Here is a 25,119-nt window from a genome sequence, read left to right as displayed (position 1 = left end):
TTTCCCCACTTCCCCCAGCATACTAACCACAATCTCTCCAAATCTTGTAGCTTCAACAGGTACCCCTCCGAATGTGTGGCTGCACTCTGGTGCAAATATCACTGAGTAAGATCCCTCTCCCTTTTCCTTTTGGGTGGGACTGATTCTCACATGATGATAACTGGGATTGGGTTTCAATCCGACTTGCAGATTTTGGTACATTATCTTTCCCGCATGCCCCTCTTCCAAATAGGACACCACCATCCTTCCAGTCACCCAAGTTAGCAATCTCAGGCTTATTGTAGACTGTTTACTACATATATCCAGTCAGTTGCCAAATTTCGTTTTGTCCATTTCCTCATTTCTCACTTCCATATCTTTCCCACCCCAGTTCTGACAGTGTTGCCTGGACTGTTGAAATGACCCCCCGGTTGGTCTCTGATCCACACGTCTTTCTCTAGGCCAATCCATTCTCCATTCAGCTGCCAGGATGATTTTATAAAATTCACATCTAACCATGTCTCCTTGCTTCTCTGTAAGTTTTAATGGCACCCTATTGACTTCAGGGCTCAAATAGAAACTCTGATATTTAGAACCTTGGACCCAACTTTCCTTTCCAGCCACATCTATATATTATTCCTCTTCTTGAAATTCTATAAGCCAGCCACATTCTGTAATTCTCTTTCATCAACATACACACACTCATAGAAAACTAAAATATTGAAACTGGAATGGGAAATTAAGGTATGACACCATCCATTAAGCAGAACCACATAAAGAGGAATAGATTTATACTGCAAATTTTCTGCTGAGTTAAAATCAGAAACAATTAACCCTTCCTTGTTTTTGCATTATATATAATGGATTTCTACACACAGAAACATGACTGGCAAAAAGCTATTGTTTGCTGGCACAACCTATTACTTGATGGTCATGTATCTTTCAATTAAAAAAGAAAACTAAAAAAAATTTCTCTTTCCTATAGTAGCTACATTAATCATCTTAGCTGAATAATTACTAATAAACAAGGATTTTTTTTTTTATGTCTACCCTATCCTCCAAGACAGTAATGTCAAACTCAAATAGAAAGGAGGCCACTAAACTATACATAAAGATTCCTGCAGGCCATATGTTGACTTAGAAAATCACATGTTAACATTATTTATGTTTTATTGCATTTTTATTTATTTTGTTAAATATTTCTTAATGAGACTTTAATTTAGTTGGGGCAAGAACTGAAGGAAGACTTGTTTGTTTGTTTTGTAGGGGAAATGGGGGTTAAGTGACTTGCCCAGGGTCACACAGCTAGTAAGTGTCAAGTGTCTGAGGCCGGATTTGAACTCAGGTACTCCTGAATCCAGGGCCATAACTTTAACCACTGCGCCATCTAGCTGCTCCCTTGAAGGAAGACTTGTAAGAAGAAGGTTAGTATGGAAGAAAACTTCCCTTGATTTCCAAGGAGTTTTGGGAGTTAGTAACATGACCTCAATAAGGATAGTATTTGATCTCCAATGACTCTTCTCATTCTATCTCAACAGGAGCTCTGGCCCATTTACATTCCCTGAACTTGGCTTGAAGGCATGTCAGTATTCAACCTTTCCCAAGATCCATCTGTAGCAGCAGGAGTCTTGAGTCAAGGTCAAAGTAGCGAAAGTTTGCATAACCATACAACAGGGGTGATCTTTTGGAGTCAGATGTGTTTTGGCTCTTTGTTAAACAATATGTCTTGCCAAGTGACCCTGCAGCTCCTTCTTGCTGGTTCCTGTGACTGAGGGATTGAAAATGATTGACAACTGCATCAGGAGGAGCTGCCCACACTTTGGGCTGTAAGAGGACCTGAGAAAAGACAGGCTAGTCTCTTTGGGAGCCTGCTTCTTCTAGGACTCATTCAGTATTTTCTCCTGAGAAAATGACCATTTCCACCTTTGGGACTGCCTCATGTCTGAGAGTTCCAGCATCAGTTTCTGGTTGTCAAGTGGGAAGGGATTCCTGTAGCTGCAGGATCCTCAGAGGAAAAGCATCATCACCCTGAGGAGAAAGCTTTAGCTAAAAGGACTAAGAAAGTCTGGCTGGCCAGATAATGTGGGCCCTGGGGTTGCTCAAGCAGGGCATATCTGAGATTTAAGAGAAATATTTATTTCAGCCATTTCAAAACATTTTCTTTTTCAGGAGAGTCTAATGCATATGATAAGTTTTGGGGATCTTTTGTTTCTGTTATCGTCAATGAGCCCTTATATATCTCCTGTGGGTTCAGCATTTTCTATGATGAAGGAAATAAATAACTGTCCTAGATCTGATATATGTATTCTACATTAAGAACATTTTCTATAAAGGATAGTGTTTCCCACTTTGGGGGGAAGACCCTAGGTGACTTTTGTTTTCTTTGTTTTAAAGATTTCCTTGAACTTTCTTTAGTGTGGGTGCAGTGAGCCAGAGAAAATAGCTTCTTCACCTTTTAGCTTTTACCAAATTTAGGTTCTGTAGAAGCACAGAGACAGAACTTTGTCAGGGAGAAGGACCCCTGGACCACTAGTCATGCCATTTTTTTTTAAGCAGGGCAATATGGATTAAATGACTTGCCCAAGGTCACACAGCTAGTAAGTGTCAAGTGTCTGAATCCGGATTTGAACTCAGGCCCTCCTGAATCCAGGGCCAGTGCTTTATCCACTGCACCACCTAGCTGCCCCCTTAGTCATACCCTTTTAAAGGTAGTATCTAAAGCAGAATTCAAACCCGGCTCTATTCTGACTCCAAATCCAGCATTCATTACCATCCATCATTGGCCTTAATTACGACAGTGGCAGTGCAGGAAGTTTTGTTTATAAGAATGAAGAAAAGTCTTGAGTGGACAAGACTTTTAGATTCATATCATTACCCTGAGTTTGAAGACTTTAAGGAGAAAAGAGAATGCCAGACATATGTGTTTACCTTTCCTGGGCAGAAATCTGCTAGGGGAGCAGAAGCAGGGGGCGTAACTGGGAATAACCTGGTCCAAAAGGACTCTGGTAGGAAAGCAAGATCGGCTGAAAGAAAAAGAAAAAAAGGTTCTGGACACAGACTCAAGACAGGCCATAAAGACCTTTCTATAGAAAGAGCCACTGGCTTAGGAGAGGCAGCAAACCAGCAACCAGTCAGCCAATTTGACAAACAAAGAACCACATTTGTGGGCTCTTGGTGGTTTCCCAGAAAGGGTACATGGTGAGGCAGGACTGTTCATCCTCTTGGAAGCAGAAGGTAAGGGAGTTGGTCTGTGGAGCCAGGAAGGCAGCAGCTGTTGCCACTTGCCCTAATAATAAGGGTAACAGTTCCTCTGTCACAGGAGCTAAAAGCAGAGCCAAGCCTAAAGTTCTGAGCTGGTGTTAACACCATCCTTTATACTGTGACTGGTGAGCTGAGTGTTTTGGGGGAGAGGAAAAATGAAGGAGCCACGTGAGGCTTCTTTGCAGTAAAAGATTTATATTTCTGTGAAGCCCATTTACCTGAGTGGTCATCACTATGTATTTGTAATTGTGTGTCTCTGGGAAAAGTTTTGTGAGAGGAAGGAAAGGAGGGGTGGAGAGACACAGAGACAGAGACAGAGAGAAAGAGACAGAGAATGAGACAAAGAAAGAGGGAGGGAGAGAGAGACAGAGAGGTTAATAAAACCTCTGTCTATGTATGTGCTGAGGATATAAATACAAACAAGACAGAGAGACCCTAACCTCAAGAAGCTTAAACTCTAGCAGGGAAAGACAATACATAAAGAAGAACAGGAGATCCTAGGTACATCTTATGCTCAAAGGCTGGGCAGTCATGATACAACATTAGAAGTTCAGTGGCAGCCATGCCCTTGACCAGCACCTTCTGAGTCTTTCCAAGGGGTGTTTGTATCAGAAGTGTCAGGCCCCCCAAACTGGTATACCTGGTTGAAAGACACTAATAATTTAGACACTCGACCCCAGAACTAGCTGCAAGTTCCCACCAGGAACGGTGAGCAGTGGCATCAGCTTAAGCCTCTAATAATCAGGGTGGAGGAGGAAGTGGGGTGGGGTGGGTGGGGGGCCTGGCCCTATCTAGGAACATCTACTTTGGGGAGAAGCCATCTTTATGCTAGTAAGCCATTGTCCCTGCCCTTAGAAATCTATACTCCTTGCTTCGTTGTTGTTGTTGTTGGTGGTGGTGGTGGTTGTACTAGAGCTGTGATTTCATTGACATAGGGAACTCCCAAGTGAGGCAGTTACCTCTACCAATTTGGATCAGTTGATTTCCAGCATTTTCTAGTCTTCCAGAGTCACCTGGGGCTCTGAAAGGGCAAGTGATTTGTCCAGAGGTAGGAGTTGAATCCAGGTCTCCCTGTCTCTGAAGCCAGCATGACATGGGCTCTCCCATATTGTTTCTCAGCTGCCTCTTCTCAACAAAGCACTGCTCCCCTTTCTCCCTCCCATGTGAGATTGCTAAATGTAATCCTCCTCTGTCCTCTTTCCCATAGAATGTGAATATTTTAAGTGAGCAAGAAAGCGTGGTTCTGAAGAAGCAGCAGTGACACCCACTGCTATCAAAATAAACTTGCCCTGTCTTCCTCTCTGACTGCCCTACCTATGCGGAGGCTCAGACAACTCTATAAATACCTTCCTCTCTGGAAGGGGACTGCCCGTCTAAGAGAGGGGCTAACGCTGAGACTAAGACCGATTAGTGAGTGAAAAGACTCCATCCTCACCCCCCAATCCCCACAGGGTGAGTTCAGCAGATTTACACCAATGTCATCAATAGGGGAAAGGGGACATACAATTTCATCATTGCCTTGCATTTATAAATTGGCTTATGGGAGCATGATCTCTGGAGACCCATGGTTTGGAACAAGATAGAGTTGGGAGGGAACTCTGAATGGGAGGTGAGGCCTTGTTGTTGTTCTGTCTTTCAGTCATGTTTGACTCTGTGATCCTGTGACAGCACGCCAATACTGTCCATGGGGTTTTCTTGGCAAAGATACTGGAGTGGTTTGCCATTTCCTTCTCCAGTGGAGGAAAGTATATAGGTTAAGTGGCTTGCCCAGGGTCAGACAGCTAGTAAGTATCTGAAGGCAGATTTGAACTCAGGTCTTTCTGACTCCAGGTCCATCACTGTATCCACTGAGCCACCTAGATGCCTGCATGTGGGACCTTAAGAATACCTTATAAAAGATAAGAGGGAAAAAAAATATAAGAGAAATTTAGGGAGTAAACTCTAGTAAGGGTCTGGGAGTCTGTGAACTTTGTGGATGGATAGATGGATGGATAGATAGATAGACAGACACAGACAGACAGACAGACAGATATAGATAGGTAGATAGATAGATAGATAGATAGATAGATAGATAGATAGATAGATAGATAGATAGATAGATAGATAGATAGATAGATAGATAGATGGATCTTAGATGACTGGATAGATAGATATGTATGTATGTGTTTAACTTTCAATATAATAGATTTCCTTTGTAATTCTATGTATTTTATATTATGTATTTAAAAACATTATTCTGAGAAGAGGTTCATAAACTGCCAAAGGATGCCAAAGGATGCCAAAGGACACACACACACAAAGTTTAAGTGAAACTCCTGCACTGAGGGGCTCGTGGAATAGCAGTTATGTTGTAAAAACATAACCCACAAGCTAGGCTGGGGCTGAATCACTGAGCAGGCTATGTGGTCTGGGACACCCTAAAAAGCACACCCAAACTATTGGGTCCGTGATTTTTTTCTTGATTAATCATTGTGTAGGTATAATTATCGCCTCTAAACAAACACCATAGTTCAGGGGCTGGTGGTTATAGATTGGGGTTGCAGGAAGTACAAATCCAAAGTACTGCTGATTGTTCCCTGGGCAAATAGTATGCACCCAGTGCTAACCCAGCTACTGCAGTAGGGCTAATTCAAGTGATTTGTAAACTTTAATCTCCCTTAGTAGCTAAGATAACAGGCATGTACCGCTATGCCTGGCAAGGACCTTATATTCTAATGGGGAAATGCAGTACATTAAATGGGACCTGGAGGTTCTAGCTACATCATATTTATATCTATAAATGGACATCTATATTTATATCTCTCTCTATGAAAATACCATATCAGTACACATGTACTTAGCACACATCTTATTCTATTTTCTTGTGTTTCCAGGTTTTGTGGCTGGTAAATTGAGGAATGAATAAGTATTATTGTTCCTAAGTTTGGACTCACAATACTGCACATTTCATTCGCCCATGCATGGTATAAAATACCAGGCACCTAAGAAATGTTCTAACTAATACTTGATGGGGGCAGCTAGGTGGCATAGTGGATAAAGCACTGGCATTGGATTCAGGAGGACCTGAGTTCAAATCCAGCCTCAGGCACTTGACACTAGCTGTGTGACCCTGGGCAAGTCACTTAGCCCTCTTTGCCCTGCAAAAAAAAAAAAGAAAGACCTAACTAATACTAGATGATAAAGACTGAACTAAAGAAATGGACTTCCGTCGCTCAGAACGGATTTTAATTTGATACAGGAAAATATGCCTGATAGGGAAGATTGAACATAAGAACAGGAAACTGAGGAAGTTCTTTTTTTGGGGGGTGGGGTGGGGGGAGGCAATTGGGGTTAAGTGACTTGCCCAGGGTCACACAGCTAGTACTTGTTAAGTGTCTGAGGTCAAATTTGAACTCAGGTCCTCCTGAATCCAGGGCGGGTACTCTATCCACTGTGCCACCTAGCTGCCCCTCTGAGGAAGTTCGAGAACCTCCTTCCCATAAGGAAGGTGATATAGTAGAACTAGACTCTAGGAATCAGAAAACTTGAGTTCTAGACCTAGTCATATTCGATTGTAAGCTCCATGAGGGCAGGACTATTTTGTATCTAACTTCCCCAAAACTTAGCCTAAGCCTCTGCTCATAATAAGCATTTAACAAATGACTGTTGAATAAAGTCTAGATTTCAGTTTCCTAACCTATAAAAGGAAGGAGTTGGATAAGATGATCTCTGGAGAAAACCCACTGAGATTACCCAGGCTAATTGCATTTCTTCTTCATCTTTGTCTAACTCCCACTTCCAAAATCAGGTGTGGGTGATGCAGTCAGGATCTGTACAAAATAGGGAAATAATGCTAGCACAGAATGGACATCCCAGGAAGGCCTCCCCATGCTTTCACCCAGCTAGGATGTCCCTCCCAGCTCAGTGGTCACACTCACCTTCATCTAACATATCTCAGTTAGGGAGGGCTTTACATGCATTATCTCATTCGATGTTCACAAGGAAGTGTAAATTTGTTAGTCCCTTTTTATTTAGGAAATTATTGGGAGGGCAGGGAATCTTTGTAATCTGTAATTTGCAGGGAGGGCCAAGGTCAGGCAACATTTACACATTTCACAAGAAATAATCAAAGGTCCTGGAAAAAAAATTTTAAAGAACAATGGCAGGAATATCTGTGTGACACAAAGAAGAACATTCCCTGGGATTCACCACCACCCCCAAGAATCAAAGTCAAGATTGAGGAAATGCCAAGGGAGGCAAAGGCCAAAAAAAAAAGGGTAGGGCAGAGGCCCTTCCAAAGAGAAAGGTTATCTATTACTCACTGCAGGTCTGGTGGGGTGTGCATATTAGCAGGGTGTCTCCTTTATTGATCCTTCTGGTTCTGGAGCTTGGGGGAAAAGATTTAACCTCCTTGCTCCTTGTCACAAGGTGGAATTTGGGGCTCTAAGGCACAAAAGCAAGAAAGGAATGGATCCTCTGAAAGCTATAGGGACCGTAACTCTCAAGAAAGGTGGAAGACTACTTACTGATTCCTGAACTTGCCCTTCCATTTCCTACCTCCATGCCCCAGGACAGCCCTCCCTCAGCACCTCTGCCATTCAGAATCCCTAGCTCCCTGCTATCTCCTAAGTAAGGAAGCCCTTACTCATAAGAGTTAGTGGTCTCTCCCTCCTCACACTGTCATGTATATAATTATCTGTTCACATGTTATATCCTCTCAACTCCTTTCCCTCCGTCCCCAAGAATATAAGCCACCTGAAGGTAAGGAAGACTTTTTATATTCCCAGTGACTTGTTCATATTTTCTTTAAACTAGACCAATGTAGGAATCTCCCAGTGAGGAATTTCTCCACTGAGCAGGGAGCAATGTAATAACTGAGTAGGGAGGGATAACATGGGTGAGGACATGGGGAGGCCTTCTTCGGATGTCCATTTTGTGCCATCACTAATTTCCTATTTCTGCCCCACAAACACTGGCCCTATCACCCACACCTCCTGATTTTGGAAGTAGGAGTTACAGAGTTAGTTTCTACGGATGTACTTCTACCAGTGTCTTTTGTCGCCTTCTCTGCAATTTTCAATGGTAGGAGTTGCTTGGGGCCCTGAGAAGCTGGGACTTGCCCAATTCACACCACCAGTAAATGGTAGAAGTAGACTAGAACAAAGGTCCTTACAACTCTGAGGTCTGCTCTATTTTCTGTGTCGTGTTGCTTTTCATATTATGGGTCTCACACTTAATAGGCATTTAATAAATGCTTGTGGGGTGACTTGGAAGAAAGGTAGATATCTCTCCTTTGTCTCCTGATCATTTTGGACCTGTAGAAATTCAAACCAGAAAACTGGAAAGTCATTCATTTACATATTATATTGCAAAATGAACTCTTGGGTCTCAGGCCTGGATGAAGCACTATTACCCTATTACCCAACAGGGCCCCAAAGTCCCTCCAGGAATCTAGATGTAAGAGCTAAGACTTCTGCCCACACAGGATTGCCTCAGACATCAAAGCCTTCTCTCAGTGTCAGGGCCTTGTTATACCCCTTGGTCTCCTTCTCTCCCTTCTCCTAATAGCCTGAACCCCCCGAATCATTGAATTTTGGACCTTAGGAAGGGCCTTAAGACCATGCATTTCAACACCCTTACTTTACACACCATCAAAAAGGCTGGTTAATTGACATCCCTGCACCTGAGGTGAGCAAAAATTTCCTCCCATCATGCCAAGCTTTCCTGAATCACTACTTCTACTGTCAACTCTGTCAGGCTCCTCAAGGAGCAGAAGTGAGATCAGGGGCAGCTTTGCCTGGTGGATTGAGAGCTGGGGTTGGAGGTGGGAAGAACTTACTTTGGATCCTGCCTCAGATACTTACTAGCTATGTGACTTGAGTTAAGTCACTTAATCTCTGTGCCTCGGTTTCCTCACTGGGTCATGTCTCTGAGTCATGGTATGACAGGCAAGGTAGGCAAGGCTATGCATCTAAAGTAGCAGTTCTCAAACTTTATAAAAGGAGTCTTTTATATTCTTAAAAGTTATTGGGGACTCCGAAGAGTGGGTCATAGCTTTCAATGTTTACTATATTAAAAATAAAAACTTCACAGTATTATGAAAATAGTTTTGACCTTATGGATCCCTGGAGAATTTCCCTTGGGGGTCCCTGGATCACTCTTTGAGGACCAATGGTCTAAAGGATTACTCTGGTTGATGAAAAAGGGGGAAACCATAGATTTCAAGATGCAATGGCCTGGGGCAGCTAGGTTGCTCAGTGGATAGAGCACCAGCCCTGGAGTCAGGAGTACCTGAGTTCAAATCTGGCTTAACACTTACTGGCTGTGTGACCCTGGGCAAGTCACTTAACCCCGATTGCCTCACTAAAAAAAAAAAGATGGGGGCGGCTAGGTGGAGCAGTGGATAAAGCACCGGCCCTGGATTCAGGAGTTCCTGAGTTCAAATCCGGCCTCAGACATTTGACACTTACTAGCTGTGTGACCCTGGGCAAATCACTTAACCCCCATTGCCCTGCAAAAAAAAAAAAAAAAAAGATGGAATGGCCCCCAATGTCATTTCATAGATGAGGAAACTGAGGCCTAGAGAGGTTAAGTGACTTGCCTAGAGTCATACAGATAGTAACAGAGCTGAAATTCTAACCCAGGCCATCTGACTCCATTCCTTTGGGAGGTGAGAGGAAGCACAAAACATAAAGAGCTCCTAGCTGTGACCTTGAGATGGGGGGAAGGGAGAGCATGAGGGAACTTCCTTCTCTCTGTCCCTACTGACTATCAAAATCTATTGGACAGGGGCAGCTAGATAGCACAGTGGATAGAGCACCAGCCCTGGAGTCAGGAGTACCTGAGTTCAAATCTGGCCTCAGACACTTAACACTTACTAGCTGTGTGACCCTGGGCAAGTCACTTAACCCCAATTGCCTCACTAAAAAAAAAAAAAATCTATTGGACATATGCCTAGGGGTCTGTGGCCTTTTCTTTATTTTTTTCAGACAGAGGTGGGGAGGAAAGTACTAATGTTATATGCTACTGTTGGAAGCTTGGCCTAGTAGTCTAGCATCATGGGAAACTGGCTGCAAGTGATCATGAGAAATGTTTTGGAGGTCATCAAAAGCTATTCCCCCCCATCCAATGTAGCATCCTTGTTCCCCTCCCCACCCGCCCTCCCTGGGAAATTTGGAATGCCTTTTCTCCCTCCTTTAACCCCGCCCCTCCAAGATCAGGCAGACAGGAGGCAGCTCATGGGGTGGGATTTTTTTTTTCTGAGTTGTTTTTATTTGAAAACCCCAGGAGGTGCCCCACCCTCACCCAACCCCACCCCCTTCCCAGACATGATGGCTGTGAGCTGACACATGATGACAAGTGACACAAGGCTGTGAGCTGCTCACAGGAACACGGGGGCTGTGTTCAGTATAACATTGAAAAAATATACATTATATATAAGACACCCAGGGCACCTCTTCCACCATTCCCTGACCCATCCCCATGGAAACAGGGATAGGGTGTAGAGAACCTCAAGACTAGAGAAGGGGGGTTGGGCCAAAGATAGAATGGAGGGACCTTGGAAAGAGGCAGGGGAGGGAAAGGAAGGAAGAGGGGCCTCCCCCCAGAGTAAACTGGGGAAAAGGGAAGAATACCAAGAGGGGGAGTATCCACGTTGAGGGAAGAAAAGCTTAAAGGGAGGGGAGGGAAGGGGAAGCAGGGGGTTTTCTCTCATCACTTCCTCAACCCCATTGCTACTAGCCTTTCCTGGAGTGTAGTTTTTCACATGAACTATTAAGCCCAGTCGGCAGTAATGAAGGAGCAAAAACACCAGTAGTGTTGGCTGCCATGGGGGATAAGAGAGACCCCTTCATCCCCCTTTCTAATATAAGCATCCTGGGTTCCTACAGGGGAAAGAAGATTCTTGGACTTGGGAGGGGATGCTCAAGAGGGAAGGTTTAACAGGGATGGAGGAGAGACACTATTTGAGGGAGGGGAGGGGAGTAGGATTCCAAAGATAGCTCACTCCAGGGACTTCCCTGGAGAGGGTCTCACTCTTTCAGACTCAATTGTCCTGTTCCAAGATGTCTCTTTCCTTGTCAGTGTGGGTGTCTCTTGTCTCTTCTCTCCTGGGTAGGGGGCTCTCTCTCTGGGGAGGGGACCTTAGTAGCGGTGTGGGGCTGACTCAATGATGCGCCTCTCTTCATTGCTGGGAGAGTCAGCTGCCTCAGAGTCACTGCTGTCCTCATCCTCTTGCTGCCCTCCAGCAGCCCCTGCCACACACGCCTGCCGATTCTGGTATGACTGGAGGGGAAGAAAGAATGTAAGGGAGAAAAGAATGAGTGCTCTCATCCTGCATCCTAGTGCCTTTCCTCCTCAGTCACACTTCCCTTAGTCTCCTTCCAGCCTCCATTACAGCCAGGATGCTCCCCTCTCCCAATTCTTTGTTGGTGTAGGCTGCCAGCTCTTGGCCCTATCCTTATTCTTTTTTTTTTTTGTGAGGCAATTGAGGTTAAGTGACTTGCCTAGGGTCACACAGCTAATAAGTGTAAAGTGTTTGAGGCCAGATTTGAACTAAGGTCCTCCTGAATCCAGGGCTGGTGCTCTATGTACTGTGCCACCTAGCTGCCCCAAAACACTTTTTTTTTTTTTTTTGGTGAGGCAATTGGGGTTAAGTGACTTGCCCAGGGTCACACAGCTAGTAAGTGTCAAGGGTCTGAGGCTGGCCCTTTCCTTTCTGAAGAGCCCGACTTCCAGCCCCAGTCACTGTTCTTTAGACTTAACTTCTTACCCTTGAGCCCAAGCACAGCTCTAACCCTCACCTCCATAGGGTTGACGATGATTGTGAGGGCTGAGTCATCCCAGAAAAGGTCAGGGTCTTTGGGGTCATCTGAGGCCCCTGGTGAACCTCCAGCTCCTGAGACACGCTGGTGCAGGGAATGGATCCGTACCAGGCCCAGGACAACCATGAGTGCCAGGAACCCCACACAGACCACAATGATGAGAGTTGCTGCACTAGGAACCACTGTGAGGAAAAGAGGAAAAAGAAGATCCTAGAGATGGGCATGACAATTCCCAGAGAGAAGAGCCTGCCAAAGGGCATGAACAGAGATACTGGTGTGCAAAATAAGATAGAATGTAGATATAGAAATGAGTTCAAATCCTGGTTCTATGAATAACCACCCGTGTGACATTGGGCCACTTAGTCACCTCTCTAAGCCTGTTTCCTCATCTGTAAAATGAAGGAATTAGGCTAGATGATCTCTAAAATCCCTTCCAGCTCTAGACATATGACTCAATGACCCTCAACTTGAGATGCACAAATGTAAATAGGACTAAACTAGGAAATAGGGAGGCAAGACAGGCCATAGCCACTGCTGAATCATGGACGCAATGTTGGAAGGAATCTTGGAAATGTTCTACCTTAAATGCCTGTCTATCCAATGCAGAAATCCACCTTACAACCTCCCTGACAGATAGATGATCATGAAGTTTCTGCTTAAACACCTCCTATGATGGAAACTCACCATCTCACAAGACATCCTAGTTTGGTTTTGGTTTTGGTTTTTTGTTTTTTGAATAGAATTTTATTTTCCAAAATATATGTAAAAACAAAATTTTAACATCAATTTTTTTAAAACTTTGTGTTCCAACTTCTCTTCCTCACTCCATTCCCACCCCCCACCCACAAGAACTCAAGCAATTCAAAATAAGTTATACATGAGTCATCATGGAAAAATTCCCATATTAGCTAGTTGTGAGAGAGAACAGTCAAAAAACCCCAAAACTTCAGATTAAGGAATTGTCAAAGAGGAAAAGAAAAAAAGTTTTTAACGTGTTTCCATCTGTTTTCAGATACTATCAGTTCTTTCTCTGCAGATGGGCTGCAATCTTCATAAGTCCTTCAGGGTTATATTGGATCATTGCCTTGCTGAAAATAACCACATGCTTCCCAGCAGATCATCCCCCACTATTATTTTGTATACAGTACATTTCATTCTGCTTCAGTTCATGTAGGTCTTTCCAGGTTTTTTCTGATAGTATCTTGTTCATTATAACCTGTATATAATACCTTAAGCTTGACAGAGAATTTTCTTCATAAAAGCCCAGCAAAGTAGGCACCATACGTTTTGCCATTATAATCAATCATCATAACTATTTCCCTCCATCCCACTCCTTCCCATGACATTTACTCTATCTTCTTTTTACCTATTCCTCCTCACCTAGTTTGTTTTTAAGTAATACTAATTTAAGAGTTTTTCTGAACTTGACAAACACCTGAAAATATGAACTTGTCCATGTAATAATGAGGAACAGAAAAGAATATTGTATATGAAACTATAAGTTACTATTATGTAAAGCCCGATCATGTATTTTTTCACATGAATTATTAAGTCAAGTATTCACCAGCTTATATATACATTTAAGCTTAAAACTGCATTGACTTTTGGGACATACTTTATAGAACTGATTATTAGCATTTAAGTTCAATTTCATATTTTTTTTAGGTCTGGACCATAATTCCTATCTGTTTAGATTTTTTGAAATCCTAATCTTTGTCAAAGGCAGCTAGATGGCTCAGTGGATAGAGTGCTGGGCCTGGAGTCAGGAAGACCTAAATTCAAATCCAGCCTTAGATACTTACTAGCTGTGTAACTCTGGCCAAGTCACTCAACCTCTGTTTGCCTTAATACACTGGAGAAGAAAATGGCAAACCATTTTGGTATCTTTACCAAGAAAACCCCAAATGGGGTCATGAAGAGTCAGACACGACTGAACAGCAACAATAATTTTGTCAAGCCATTTAAGCGTTGTGTCACCCACAAATTTGTGGAGCATAGCATTAGCTAAATCATTGACAGAAACACTATTTAATAGGGCTAAGGGGCAAGAGAGACAGAAAAAAAGGGGGCTGAAGAGATGTATGAGCAAATAGAGGAGGGAGAATGTCCAGTGAGAGGAACACCAATCCACCCACTTTTTTTGGGGGGGGGGGGTGAGGCAATTGGAGTTAAGTGATTTGCCTAGGGTCACACAGCTAGTGAACTGTTAAGTGTCTGAGGCCGGATTTGAACTCAGGTCCTCCTGATTTCAGGGCCAGTGTTCTATCCACTGCGCTACCTAGCTGCCCCCTCCACCCACTTTTTAGGGTCTTTATGAGCAAAGGAGAACAGTCACTTCCCACCTCTAAAGATAGCCACAGCATCTGTTTTTCTATGTCTCCTCTGAAGGTGGTGTAGCACAGGAAAAGAGAGATGTATACAATACTGGAAAAAACAAACAATGGGGCAATGCCCCGTTCCATTCACCCACCTGAAACGGACTCCCTCCGGAAACTGGATGGTTTCTGTTTTCTTGTGGAATGGGGATTTTCTGAAGTCTGAAGCTCTTGCTTCCCCAAATTCTGTCCCTGAGAACTATTTATTTCCTCTCTGCCCCTCCCTTCCCTCTTGTTACCTCGCCTCAAATTGACTTTCAAGTTCATTGGGGCGTGAAGCCTGAGGGGCAGTGAGAGGCGGAGTGGGGCATGGACCTTCACTGAGACCTTTGAGCTTATAGCAGTGAAACATATGTGTAGGCTTAGGCCTATGCCCACCAAGACTGTTCGGGCACACATCCCAGCAAAGAGCAAGACTGGCCTCACCTGGGACAAGACACATATAGAATATCTGCTAGCTGTCATGACTGCCAAGACCAGCTGTGCTATGAGCTGCTTAAGTGAGGACATCATGAGAAAATCCCCGAGTGATTTCAGTATGGCCCAATAGACTTGTACATGCAATATCAGCAAGCTTGTTACCAACTGGGTAACCCAGGCAGTCCCTTGCAGAAGCACATAGACACAGCCAATATGGGCCATATGGGCCACAAATTGAATATTCAAGGCCACAACTCTAACTCCTGATCGTACATATACATAGGGTAGGTGAAGAAATATATAGAAATACAATCTCCCTACCCGCAGCCCCAGGTCCCAGAGTTTCATGCACACACCTAGAGCCCATAGCTGGGGAAGCATGACACTTGGGAATCCAGTTGGGCTCAAAGAGACCCAGCTGTTTGCAGAGGAATCCATTAGAGTCAGAATTTGGTCCTGAAAGGACACAATTACCTGAGGGAGCACAACATATATTTACCACTGCCACCAAATAAAAGGGCCACACAAGCCTACATATAAATAGTATGCATCATATCCTAGTATAATCTCTATCCTGGGAAGTCAATTTATAAATACAGAAAGATTCGGACAGACTACCCCTTCCCATAGCACCTGGAAAAAACTCACTCAGCAACACACTTCAAGAATAACAGGCACAGCAGAATGTAGAAAATAATCCTTCCATAGAGTCTTGCCCTTGAACACACATGCCCCAGTTCTACAGCATAGGGGAGCAGCCAGCCAGGCCAGGGGATACTTGACCCATCCCACAACCCACACACGGGGCCCTTCCTCCAGTTAGAGCAGACTCTTCAGAGGTAGCTCCCCAGGGCACTGGCATCACCTCCCAGAGGAGAGAGCAGCCAGTTGGAGTAATGTGTCCTAACCAAGCAATGGGATGGGGGAGGGAAGACTTACTCCTTTCTGGGACTTCCAAGAAAACAACACATCGTTCAAACTTTTTAAAAGGCAGCTTTGTAAGAACTATGAGATCTTCCCTCCTTCTCCACCCCAACCAGCCCCAAATTTATTCTCACAGTGATGTTTGGCTTGTGCCAATATGCTGGAGTGTTTGTTCTCTGACTACACATAGCCACTGGATGGTGGCTGCCCAAGAATGTGTTCAATGTGTTCAAAAGTAACTCATCTTTCCTCCCCCTTCTCTAAGCCCTCTCCTCTCCCAAGCATTCCTTTGGTCATCAAGGGTCTCACCACCCTCCTAGTCTCCTGGGCTTGAAACCATATTGCCATCCTTCTCATTCACTCTCTCTCTCTCTCTCTCTTTTTTTTTTTTGCGGAGCAATGGGGGTTAAGTGACTTGCCCAGGGTCACACAGCTAGTAAGTGTCAAGTGTCTGAGGCCAGATTTGAACTCAGGTACTCCTGAATCCAGGGCTGGTGCTTTATCCACTGCGTCATGTAGCTGCCCCTTTCTCATTCACTCTCACCCACAATCCAGTCTGTGGCCAAATCTTGTCTTTTTAACTTCACGACGTTTCATATCTATGTCCTCTTTCCTTCCCTCATAGATACCTCCACAGTCCAGGACCTCATCACCTCTTGCCTAGACTAACACATTAGGTTTTTGGTTTTGTTTTTTGTTTTTTTGAGGGTTTTTTGCAAGGCAATGAAGGTTAAGTGACTTGCCCGGGATCACACAGCTAGTAAGTGTCAAGTGTCTGAGGCCAGATTTGAACTCAGGTCCTCCTGAATCCAGGGCCAGTGGCCTAGTTGCCCCCATTTATATCTTGTATGCACAGCTTTTTCCATGTGATCTCCCCCTTAGAATGTGAGCTCCTTGAGGACAGAGGTCATCTCTTGAACTTTCTTTGTATTCCTAGCATTCAACACAATTCCTGGCACATTGTTGTTGTTCAGTCATTCAGTCATATCCCATTCTAGAGAAAACTAGGTGGTGCAGTGGATAGAGCAAAGGCTCTGAAGTTGGGAGGACCTGAGTTCAAATCTCACCTCAGACACTAGCTGTGTGACCCTGGGGCAAGTCACTTAACCCCAATTACCTTAAAAAAACCATCTGAGGCCATCTCTAGTCTTCCTGATCTATATCTTGCCACTGGACCTAGATGGCTCTGGAGGAGAGGGTGAGGTTGGTGACCTCCCCTTAAATCCAGTTCAGTGCACATCATGATCTTACCCCATCCCTCTTCAGGAAAAAAAGACAAACAACAACATATCTCACTCTATGTGACTGCATGGACTTTTTGTCCATGGTGGTTTCTTGGCAAAGATACTGGAGTGGTTTGCCATTTCCTTTTCCAGTGTGTCCCCATTTTATAGATGAGGCAAATAGGAGTTAAGTGACTTGCCCAGGATCACACAGCTAGTAAGTGTCAAGTGTTTGAGGCTGAGTTTGAATTCAGGTCCTCCTGAGTCCAGGGACAGTGCTTTATCCACTGTGCCATTTAGCTGCCCCAATACAGAAAATTTAAAAAAAAGATTTCTATGCAGACCGACAGGATTTCATTACATTAAAAATAGACTCCTCCCAATCACATTCAAGGGGATGTGGAGAGAAAGAACCAGAAATAATGCAGAGTAAAGGCAGGGATAATAGCAGACTTTTTCAGCTCGCTACAAATAAATTTTTGTTTTGTTTTGTTGAGGCAATTGGGGTTAAGTGACTTGCCCAGGGTCACACAGCTAGCAATTGTTAAGTGTCTGAGGCCAGATTTGAACTCAGGTGCTCCTGAATCCAGGGCCGGTGCTCTATCCACTGCGCCACCTAGCTGCCCCCCACTACAGGTAAGTTTAAGAATTCCCAATGGTCCCCTACTGCCCCCAACAAGTCTGAACTCCTAATTCTGTCACTCAAGGCCCCATTCAAAACCTCCAGACTTATTTCCCACCACTTCTCAACAGATCCCCTCAGCTCCAATCAGAGAAGAGTCCTTACTGTCCTCACTCCTCACACGCACCCCGCTCATTCTGACCTTCACAACACCACTTAACTTGGCTTGAACAACAAGTTCCCACTCTCTGCTTTTCCCTGACTATCTGAATCCTACCAGGCTTCAAGGTCCAGCTCAGATCCCATTCCCTTCCCTGACTACTCTAACACCTATTGAGTCCTCTCATTTCTGAAGACTATACAGTATTTAAAAGTCACTGAGGGGAAGGGAATATGACCAATTTTTACTTTTTAAAATACACCATGACTCCTGACTGTTGTTGCCTTGAGAGGCTTCATGAACTCATCTCAATGATGTTGTCATGGCTCAAATTTCTGGAACTCATCTTATGGTATTGCCATCAAAGTCCCTGTCGAACAATCATGGGAATCAGGGAAGATCCAGAAGCCATCTAGTGAAATTGGAATATTATTCTTCTGCCTCCAGTGGTGGTAAATCTTCATCCCACAAGGGAAGATTTTTTTTTAAGAATCAAAAGTCATTTAGATCCTAGTCTGGAAGGAAAGGTGGGTGATCAAGCTGGGTAATATTATTGTTGGTTAAAAGATGCATGACTATAACATAAAGAGGCTAATTGTGTGTGTATATGTGCATGCATGCACCTGCACATAGCTCATAAACTGCTTCTAAAAGCAAATCCAAAGAGAACTTTCAAACGTATTTTGAGTAGTGGCAGATGTTTTTTAGTCATTTTTTTCAGTCATGTCTGACTCTTCATGATCCCTTTTGGGGTTTTCTTAGAAAAGTGGTTTGCTATTTCCTTTTCCAGTTCATTTTACAGATGAGGAGACTGAGGCAAACAGGGTTAAGTGACTTGCCCAGGGTTACACAGCTAGTAAGAGTCTGAGGCCAGATTTGAATTCAGGCATTCCTTAACACTATGCACTGTGCCACCTAGCTGCACCATCCCCTTTCCCCTCCCCCACCCCAGCCACCACCCAGAATAGGTCTTTTAATCTAACCTGTATTCTGTAGGAATGCACTGGAGGATCTGGGTTCGAATTCTAGCTTTACTACCTGTGTGACCTTAAGAAAGTCACTTCCCTGCTCTGCACCTCAGTTCCTTCATCCATAAAATAAGAGGATTGGAGAAGAATAGTTTCTAAGGCATAAATCTTTCTAGCTCTAAATCCTGTTATTAGACAAATAAATACATACCCTTCCAGGTTGGCTACTTCGAAGGACAACAGTCATTTGGATATATAAGTTTTGGTTTGTTTAAAAAGTTAATCATATCATGTAAGTGAAATAGGGGAAGGAAGGAAGACAGAAAGAAAGAAAAGAAAGGAAGAAGGGAGAGGGGGAGGGAAGGAGGGAGGAAGGAAGGAAGGAAGGAAAATAGAGAGGAAAGAAACAAACATTTATTAAGCATCTACTATGTGCCAGGCTGTGCCATACACTTTACAAATATTACCTCATTTGAATTTTACAACAACTCTGGGAAGTTGGTGCTAATATTATTCTTATTTTATAGTTGAGGAAACTGAAGTAGACACATCTAATAAGTGTCTGAGATCAGATTTGAACTCAGGTCTTCCTGAGGCCCAGCACTCTATCCACTGTGCCACCTAACTGCCCAGGAGATAATCACCATGTCAGAATGCCATATGCTCCGCACTTAATCATTCTCTTGTCTTGAATATGAACCCCTTAAAGACCTAAATCAAACCTTATCTTTTATCTTTCACAGAGCAGCAGTTCTGAACACATATTAAGTGTTCAATAAACATGATTCATAGGAGACTTTTCCAGGTCAAAGATTGGCATAATGTGATGGGAGAGAAACAGTAGTAGCAGCAGCAAGGAGCCCCAAATCCCAACCTGATGTCATCATGCTGGTGATGAAGACAAGGGAAACTAATGGCCCAGGGAGAGGAAGGATTTGGCCCAAGGTTTCACAGTAAAACAGGCCCAGAAAGGATGTGAGGTCTGAACACACCCGTTCCCCCACAATTTCCCCTCCTTCCCCCTAACTCTATCAAGACGAAGGACAACAGTATTGCAGCACTGTCACCCAGTATACCCCCTATCCCACCCTGCCTTACTTACTGGAGTTTTGGTGAGCGCTGGCTATGCTGTGTCCAGCCATCTCTGCAGGCGGCTGGTGCCCATGATGAAGAAATTGCTGGGAGCTGAGCACATGGCTGGGGTAGGCAGCCCGGTTCATGCTATGCAGTACATTTGCCTGGAGACAAAGAATCGATGATTTTTGGGTGTCCTTCATCAGACTTCCTACCATTTCAGAGCCCAAACCCCAGTTTTTACCATCTCAACTCCTCCACCTAAAACAGTGGGAGGACTCTATCTCTTTTGGCGGGGGTGGGGGTGGGGGGCAATTGGGGTTAAGTGACTTGCCTAGGGTCACACAGCTAGAGGACTCTATCTCTTAATGTTAGGACTCCCAACCCACTAACAGAAGGTTTAGCCCATGCCCTCCAACCCCATTGGGCTCTCCCAATTGGAAGGAGCTATGAGAGAGGGAGAGGAGAGGTCATCTTTTACCTCTACAATGAACTCGTTGCTGGAATAGCGGCCATTCATTTCAGAACAGGAAAGCCTGAATTTCCTGGCGTAGAGGGCGGCCCCATGTCTCAGCTTGTAGCGTGCTTGCCTCAGCACCTCCTCATACACTGTGATGCTTTCTACTCCTGGAGGGATGGGAAAGTGGTTTGATACAACCTAGATGGGACCACCAGCTTAGCAACCTAAAGGTGGTTCTCTAGTTCACATGTGTGACTCCTAGCCCTTAAAGACTTCACTTAGCTGGGGTTGCTAGGACAAGGACCCTAAGTAATGGAAAAGGATAGGGCCTTGTATTCTTTCATATTAAGTACTAAATCATATCAGGTAAGTGAAGGAAGAAAAGGAAAAAGGAAAGAAGAGAAGGGAGGGAGGGAAGGAGGAAGGAAGGAAGGAAGGGAGGAAGGGAGGAAAGAAGGGAGGGAGGAAAGAAGGGAGGAAGGGAGGGAGGGAGGAGAAAGGGAAAAAAGGGAAATTGGGAGGGATAATGGCAAGGAAGGAAAGGGGAGGAGAGGGGAGGGGAGGAGAAGAGAAAGGAAGGGTGGGTGGGGAGGGAAGAAACAAGTATAAGTACTAAAGGACACATGTTCTAGCCTCTTCCATTAGTTAGTTCTGCCTCACTAGATATCATGTGTGTGGTTGTAGACTCCTTTTGCAAAACTGCTTCTATTTGTTAGAAAGGGCATAGAGGTATTATTGGGAAATGACAGTGATGCTTAAAAACACTCAAAGCATCAACAAAACACAAAAAGTAGTATGTTTTTGGAGCAGATAAGCCCCCTATTGAGTTGAGAGATATAGGATAGACTAATAGCTCTCTGGCCTCTAGGAGGGAGAGAAGGAAGAGGACTGGGAGATAAAAGAAAGATAGCAGAAAGTGAAAACGGAGAGGGAGATGGGTTAATGGATAGGGAGGCAGGCTAATTGATATGCTGGTTGGGTCCCTGGAGAAATAGAAATCTACCTTCAGAAGCCACAACATTGTGCCTTTTAATTTTTTTTTTTAGACTGGACTAATGACTTCAGTGAAACAAGGAATTCCCAATGAGGAAATTCTTGCAGATTGGCAACTGCTCTGTAATTTATAGTCTTTGAGAATTAACAAGGGCACTGAGAGATTGAGGCAGTCAAAAAAGCATTTTATTAAGTGTTTACTAGTGCAAGCACTGTGCCAAGTGCTGGGCATACAAGGAGAGGTAAAACCAAACAAAACAAAAAACACCATAGTCCTTGCCCCTGTCAGTCTGTAGGACGGATTTTAACTTGGAATTTTTCTGACTCTAATTCTAGTTCTTTCTTTTGCCTTGAATCAGGGATTAAGGGTATAACTTTGGGTTATGCTATGATAGTACCTTTGAGTTTTATCAGAGATGGACGATAAATAGGTAGACTGATATAAATAGCTAGACAGTTCATTAGATAAAGTAATTGATGCTTATTGAATTGCATTGATTTGAGAAGCAGATGAACCGAGCAAAGGAATAATAGAATTTTGTAGTTGGAAGGGCCCTGGGTGGGCCACTAGGCCAACCTTTGTCTGAGTAAGACTCCACTTGGCAACATTCTCAACAAGTATTCCCATCCAGCTGAAGGACGTCCCCCTACTCCATGAGGCAGCCCAGCCCACTTTTGGATAGCCCAAATAGTTAGGAAGCTTTTCATTATATTGAACCTAAATGTGCGCCCCATCCCACCCCATCCCCCTAAGCTTGCACCTACTTCTGCCTACTCAGGTCAAAAAGAACAAGGCAAATGCACCTTGGCTCTTCCACACGTGAGTCCTTCAAATTAAACATCCCCAGTTTTTTCAAATGACTCTTGTCTGACTAGGGCAGAGTACAACGGGACTCCCACCTCCCTCATTTTAGATACTATTCTTTTCTTAATGCAATCTACCAACACGTTAGCTTTTTTTCTGGATGCTGTAACACCCTCCCAACTCATATTGAACTTGCAGTCCATAAAGACCCTCAGATGTTGTTTTTTTCCTGACAAACTGCTGTCTAGCCACACTCTTTGCCTTACCCACTGGTTATATTTACACTATCCCTCCTAGCATTGTCTCACCTGCAAATGTGACCAGGGAGGTGATTGGTAGAATAAGAGATTGTTTTGCTTTTAATTTGTGTCCCCGGGATCTAGCACACTGTCTTGAACAAAGTGTATGTTTAATTAATGTTTATTGAATTCAGTTGTTTTGGTGGGGATGAATCTCTGGTAGGATTATGTACAGAAAGATATGGGAGGAAAAGGGGGGGAAAGCAAATATTTGGAGCCTGAATTTGGAAACACGTTCATTAGGTATGAACATACAAGAGAGTTTTCTCTCTTAGGAAGGATACAGACAACACCTTGTCACATCTCTGGGCCCTAAAAGAAAGGGTCCTCCCTGTTTCCTAACTGTTAGGTCCTAGGGAAAAGTGAAGTAAAGGTGGATGCAGAGTTCTAATGAAGGTGGGGCTTTAGGGTGCTGAAATTGGGGGGAGGGATACTTATGGTCCTCCACTAGGCCCTGCAACCACCCTTGATCCCTGACCTGTCCCCCCAGGGTTCCACTGCTGTGGCTTCCACCTCTATAGTCTGCCTCCCACCCCATCCACTTAGGCAGGGGTAGGTAGAGAGCAATTAAAGACAGTCAGTCATTGAAGTCAGATGTCTAGAGGATTGTCCACCTCCTCTCCTGATGTAATTGCACCATTGATAGGTTGGCTTCTGGGCTCCTCTCCTTCCTCCCACAAACTGAATTTATCCCGGGCAAAAGAGTTCCCACTTATGATTCTAAGTGGAAATAATGCTGGGGCCCAACTAACCAGAAATGGTGATATAGGCAGAGGTATTACTGATCTCCAGTCCTCGCTGCTGCAGGGATGCTGCATCTAATAGCAGACTTTCTCTCTCTGGGTCCAGGTCATCCCCAACCAGTGAAATCTCACAGCCATCCAGGTTGTGCACAATCTCATCGGACATTCGAGTGTCTGTCACTGGGAAAAGGAGAGGGTCATAGATGATGGGCCTCCAGAAGCAGCAGATACCTGCAAACCCCTTGAAGACAACTATCATCTCATGACCTGACCTCGTCCTTCTGTAAATAGTCATTTCTTGTAAAGACAAATACCACCTTGTGTTTCCAGAACCTTTTTCCAATCCATGATCCCCAAACTCCCTACAATCCTCTTCCCACCGATATTACTTCTGAGGGCTAAGTGGTCTTGCTGATTCCTCTTTTAAAATCAAGTTACTTTCTTTTTTATGAGAAATTTGTTTTCCAACTCTCCTTAATGATCTTTCCTTTTTCCTTCTGACCTTGTTTCCAGGGCAGCCTTACCTGTGCCCTGCCAGTTCTCATCTTTTTTGGTCTCCACCTGGTGGGAGATGGAACAGGTGATCTGGAGCTCAGGAAATAGAGGGACTCCCTCGGGCCCTTCAAAGTCCACAGCAGGGTGGGCTAGATGGGTCATCCCACTTAGCAGGATCTGAGGGGCATCTGGCTGGAGGACCACAACATAGCCCTCCACATCAGGGATGGAGACGCAGGACTCCTCGCTGAAGCACCTATGTGGAGAGGGATGGTGGGAGAGAGTTAGCCACACCACCATGCAGGATTCTTTTACATCTTCTTTCTAATCCCTTTCTCTTCAGGGGAAGAAACTTTCTCACAAGGAGGGTGGAAGAAGAGGAAGAGTGAGCAATTCCATCCACCCACACCATTGTAACAAAGCTAGGGGAAGGGACTTCCATCCCTGGTGTCATACCCAACTGTAGGAAAGGATCTGGATAGGAAGAACTCATTGTTTATTTCAGCACCCTTTAGTACCTACAGGGGACCATGCCTTAATGTGCTTTCCTCATCCTCCTCTGTCCATTAAGTCTAATAATCCTATCAAACATAAGGGAAAACCAAAATCAACTTAACCCTACATAAAAATAATGTGTGCAGCATCTGTGTTTTATAGCATGTTTCATAACAACGGAGACTTTACTTTCCCAAAAGGCAAGTACTGTGAGTTCAACATCATGACAAGCAATGTGAAGAGTCCAAGAGTGGGGTGACCCCAAGGAATGTCCCCTTCCTGGTGTCATAACTCAATTGCTCAAGGTGATAAGGGCAAGCTTTAGAGTGTTCTACTCTGGTTAGGATGGGTCAAGGCCTCTCTGCTCTCATCAGCCCTCACTGATTCTGTCCTGATGGCATCATAAGACTAAGCCTTGCCGTGAAGCTAGAGACAATACCAAAACCATTAGCATAGCTGCTCTGAACTACCTCTGCGGGGTGACGATATCAACACTTCCCAAAATAAGTTGGGAGTCCAGTCAGCTGCTGTTTGCACAAAGATTCTGATAGAACGCATATACCACCTGCCATATAAATATATGACAGAAAATGTCTAATCTCCTGTGTGAAGTGAGTTACTTCTGGTAAAGAGGCACTTCCTGCATGCCAATAGAGGCCATTGTGCTTAGAGAACAACTACCGTTTGTGCTTCTAAAACAGGTTTGATGTGGCTGCTGGAGCCAAGGGAGAGAGTAGGCAAAGTAGGGCAAAAGACAAAACATGAAGAAATAAATAGTCTGGAACTTGTCTCAGCAGGGAGGAAGGAATCTCCAGTCCCAGAGTCACTGACTGTGACATTGAGGAGTGTGGTTCCCAGGTTGTGAGATCCACATCTTTATCCCAGGCGGCCTAAAACAACACAGTTTAGGAAGCAACTGAGATAACAGGCTGGCAGCCATTTGCATGTGGTTTTAGAAAAGGGTTTGAATTAGCCATTTAACTGGCTCTAGACGGGACAATAACTTCCTCCTGAGTTCTCAA

General features: G+C 44.2%; 1 protein-coding gene across 1 annotated transcript in view; it reads right to left on the bottom strand.

Annotated features, from left to right (window-relative positions):
• Nucleotides 1-10,508: 10,508 nt before the first annotated feature.
• CLSTN3 (calsyntenin 3) overlaps nucleotides 10,509-25,119 on the bottom strand; it is a 29,792-nt gene continuing 15,181 nt past the window's right edge. The window contains 6 exon segments of the mRNA XM_043965846.1: nucleotides 10,509-11,502; nucleotides 12,021-12,223; nucleotides 19,836-19,971; nucleotides 20,289-20,434; nucleotides 23,117-23,287; nucleotides 23,632-23,858. Coding sequence (XP_043821781.1) covers nucleotides 11,362-11,502; nucleotides 12,021-12,223; nucleotides 19,836-19,971; nucleotides 20,289-20,434; nucleotides 23,117-23,287; nucleotides 23,632-23,858 — 1,024 coding nt within the window. The 3' untranslated portion in view covers nucleotides 10,509-11,361.

Source organism: Dromiciops gliroides, chromosome 5 (assembly GCF_019393635.1).
Source record: "Dromiciops gliroides isolate mDroGli1 chromosome 5, mDroGli1.pri, whole genome shotgun sequence".
Lineage (NCBI taxonomy): Eukaryota > Metazoa > Chordata > Mammalia > Microbiotheria > Microbiotheriidae > Dromiciops > Dromiciops gliroides.
Note: the sequence above shows the minus strand (reverse complement) of the source record. Positions and strands in the feature narration are given on the sequence as shown.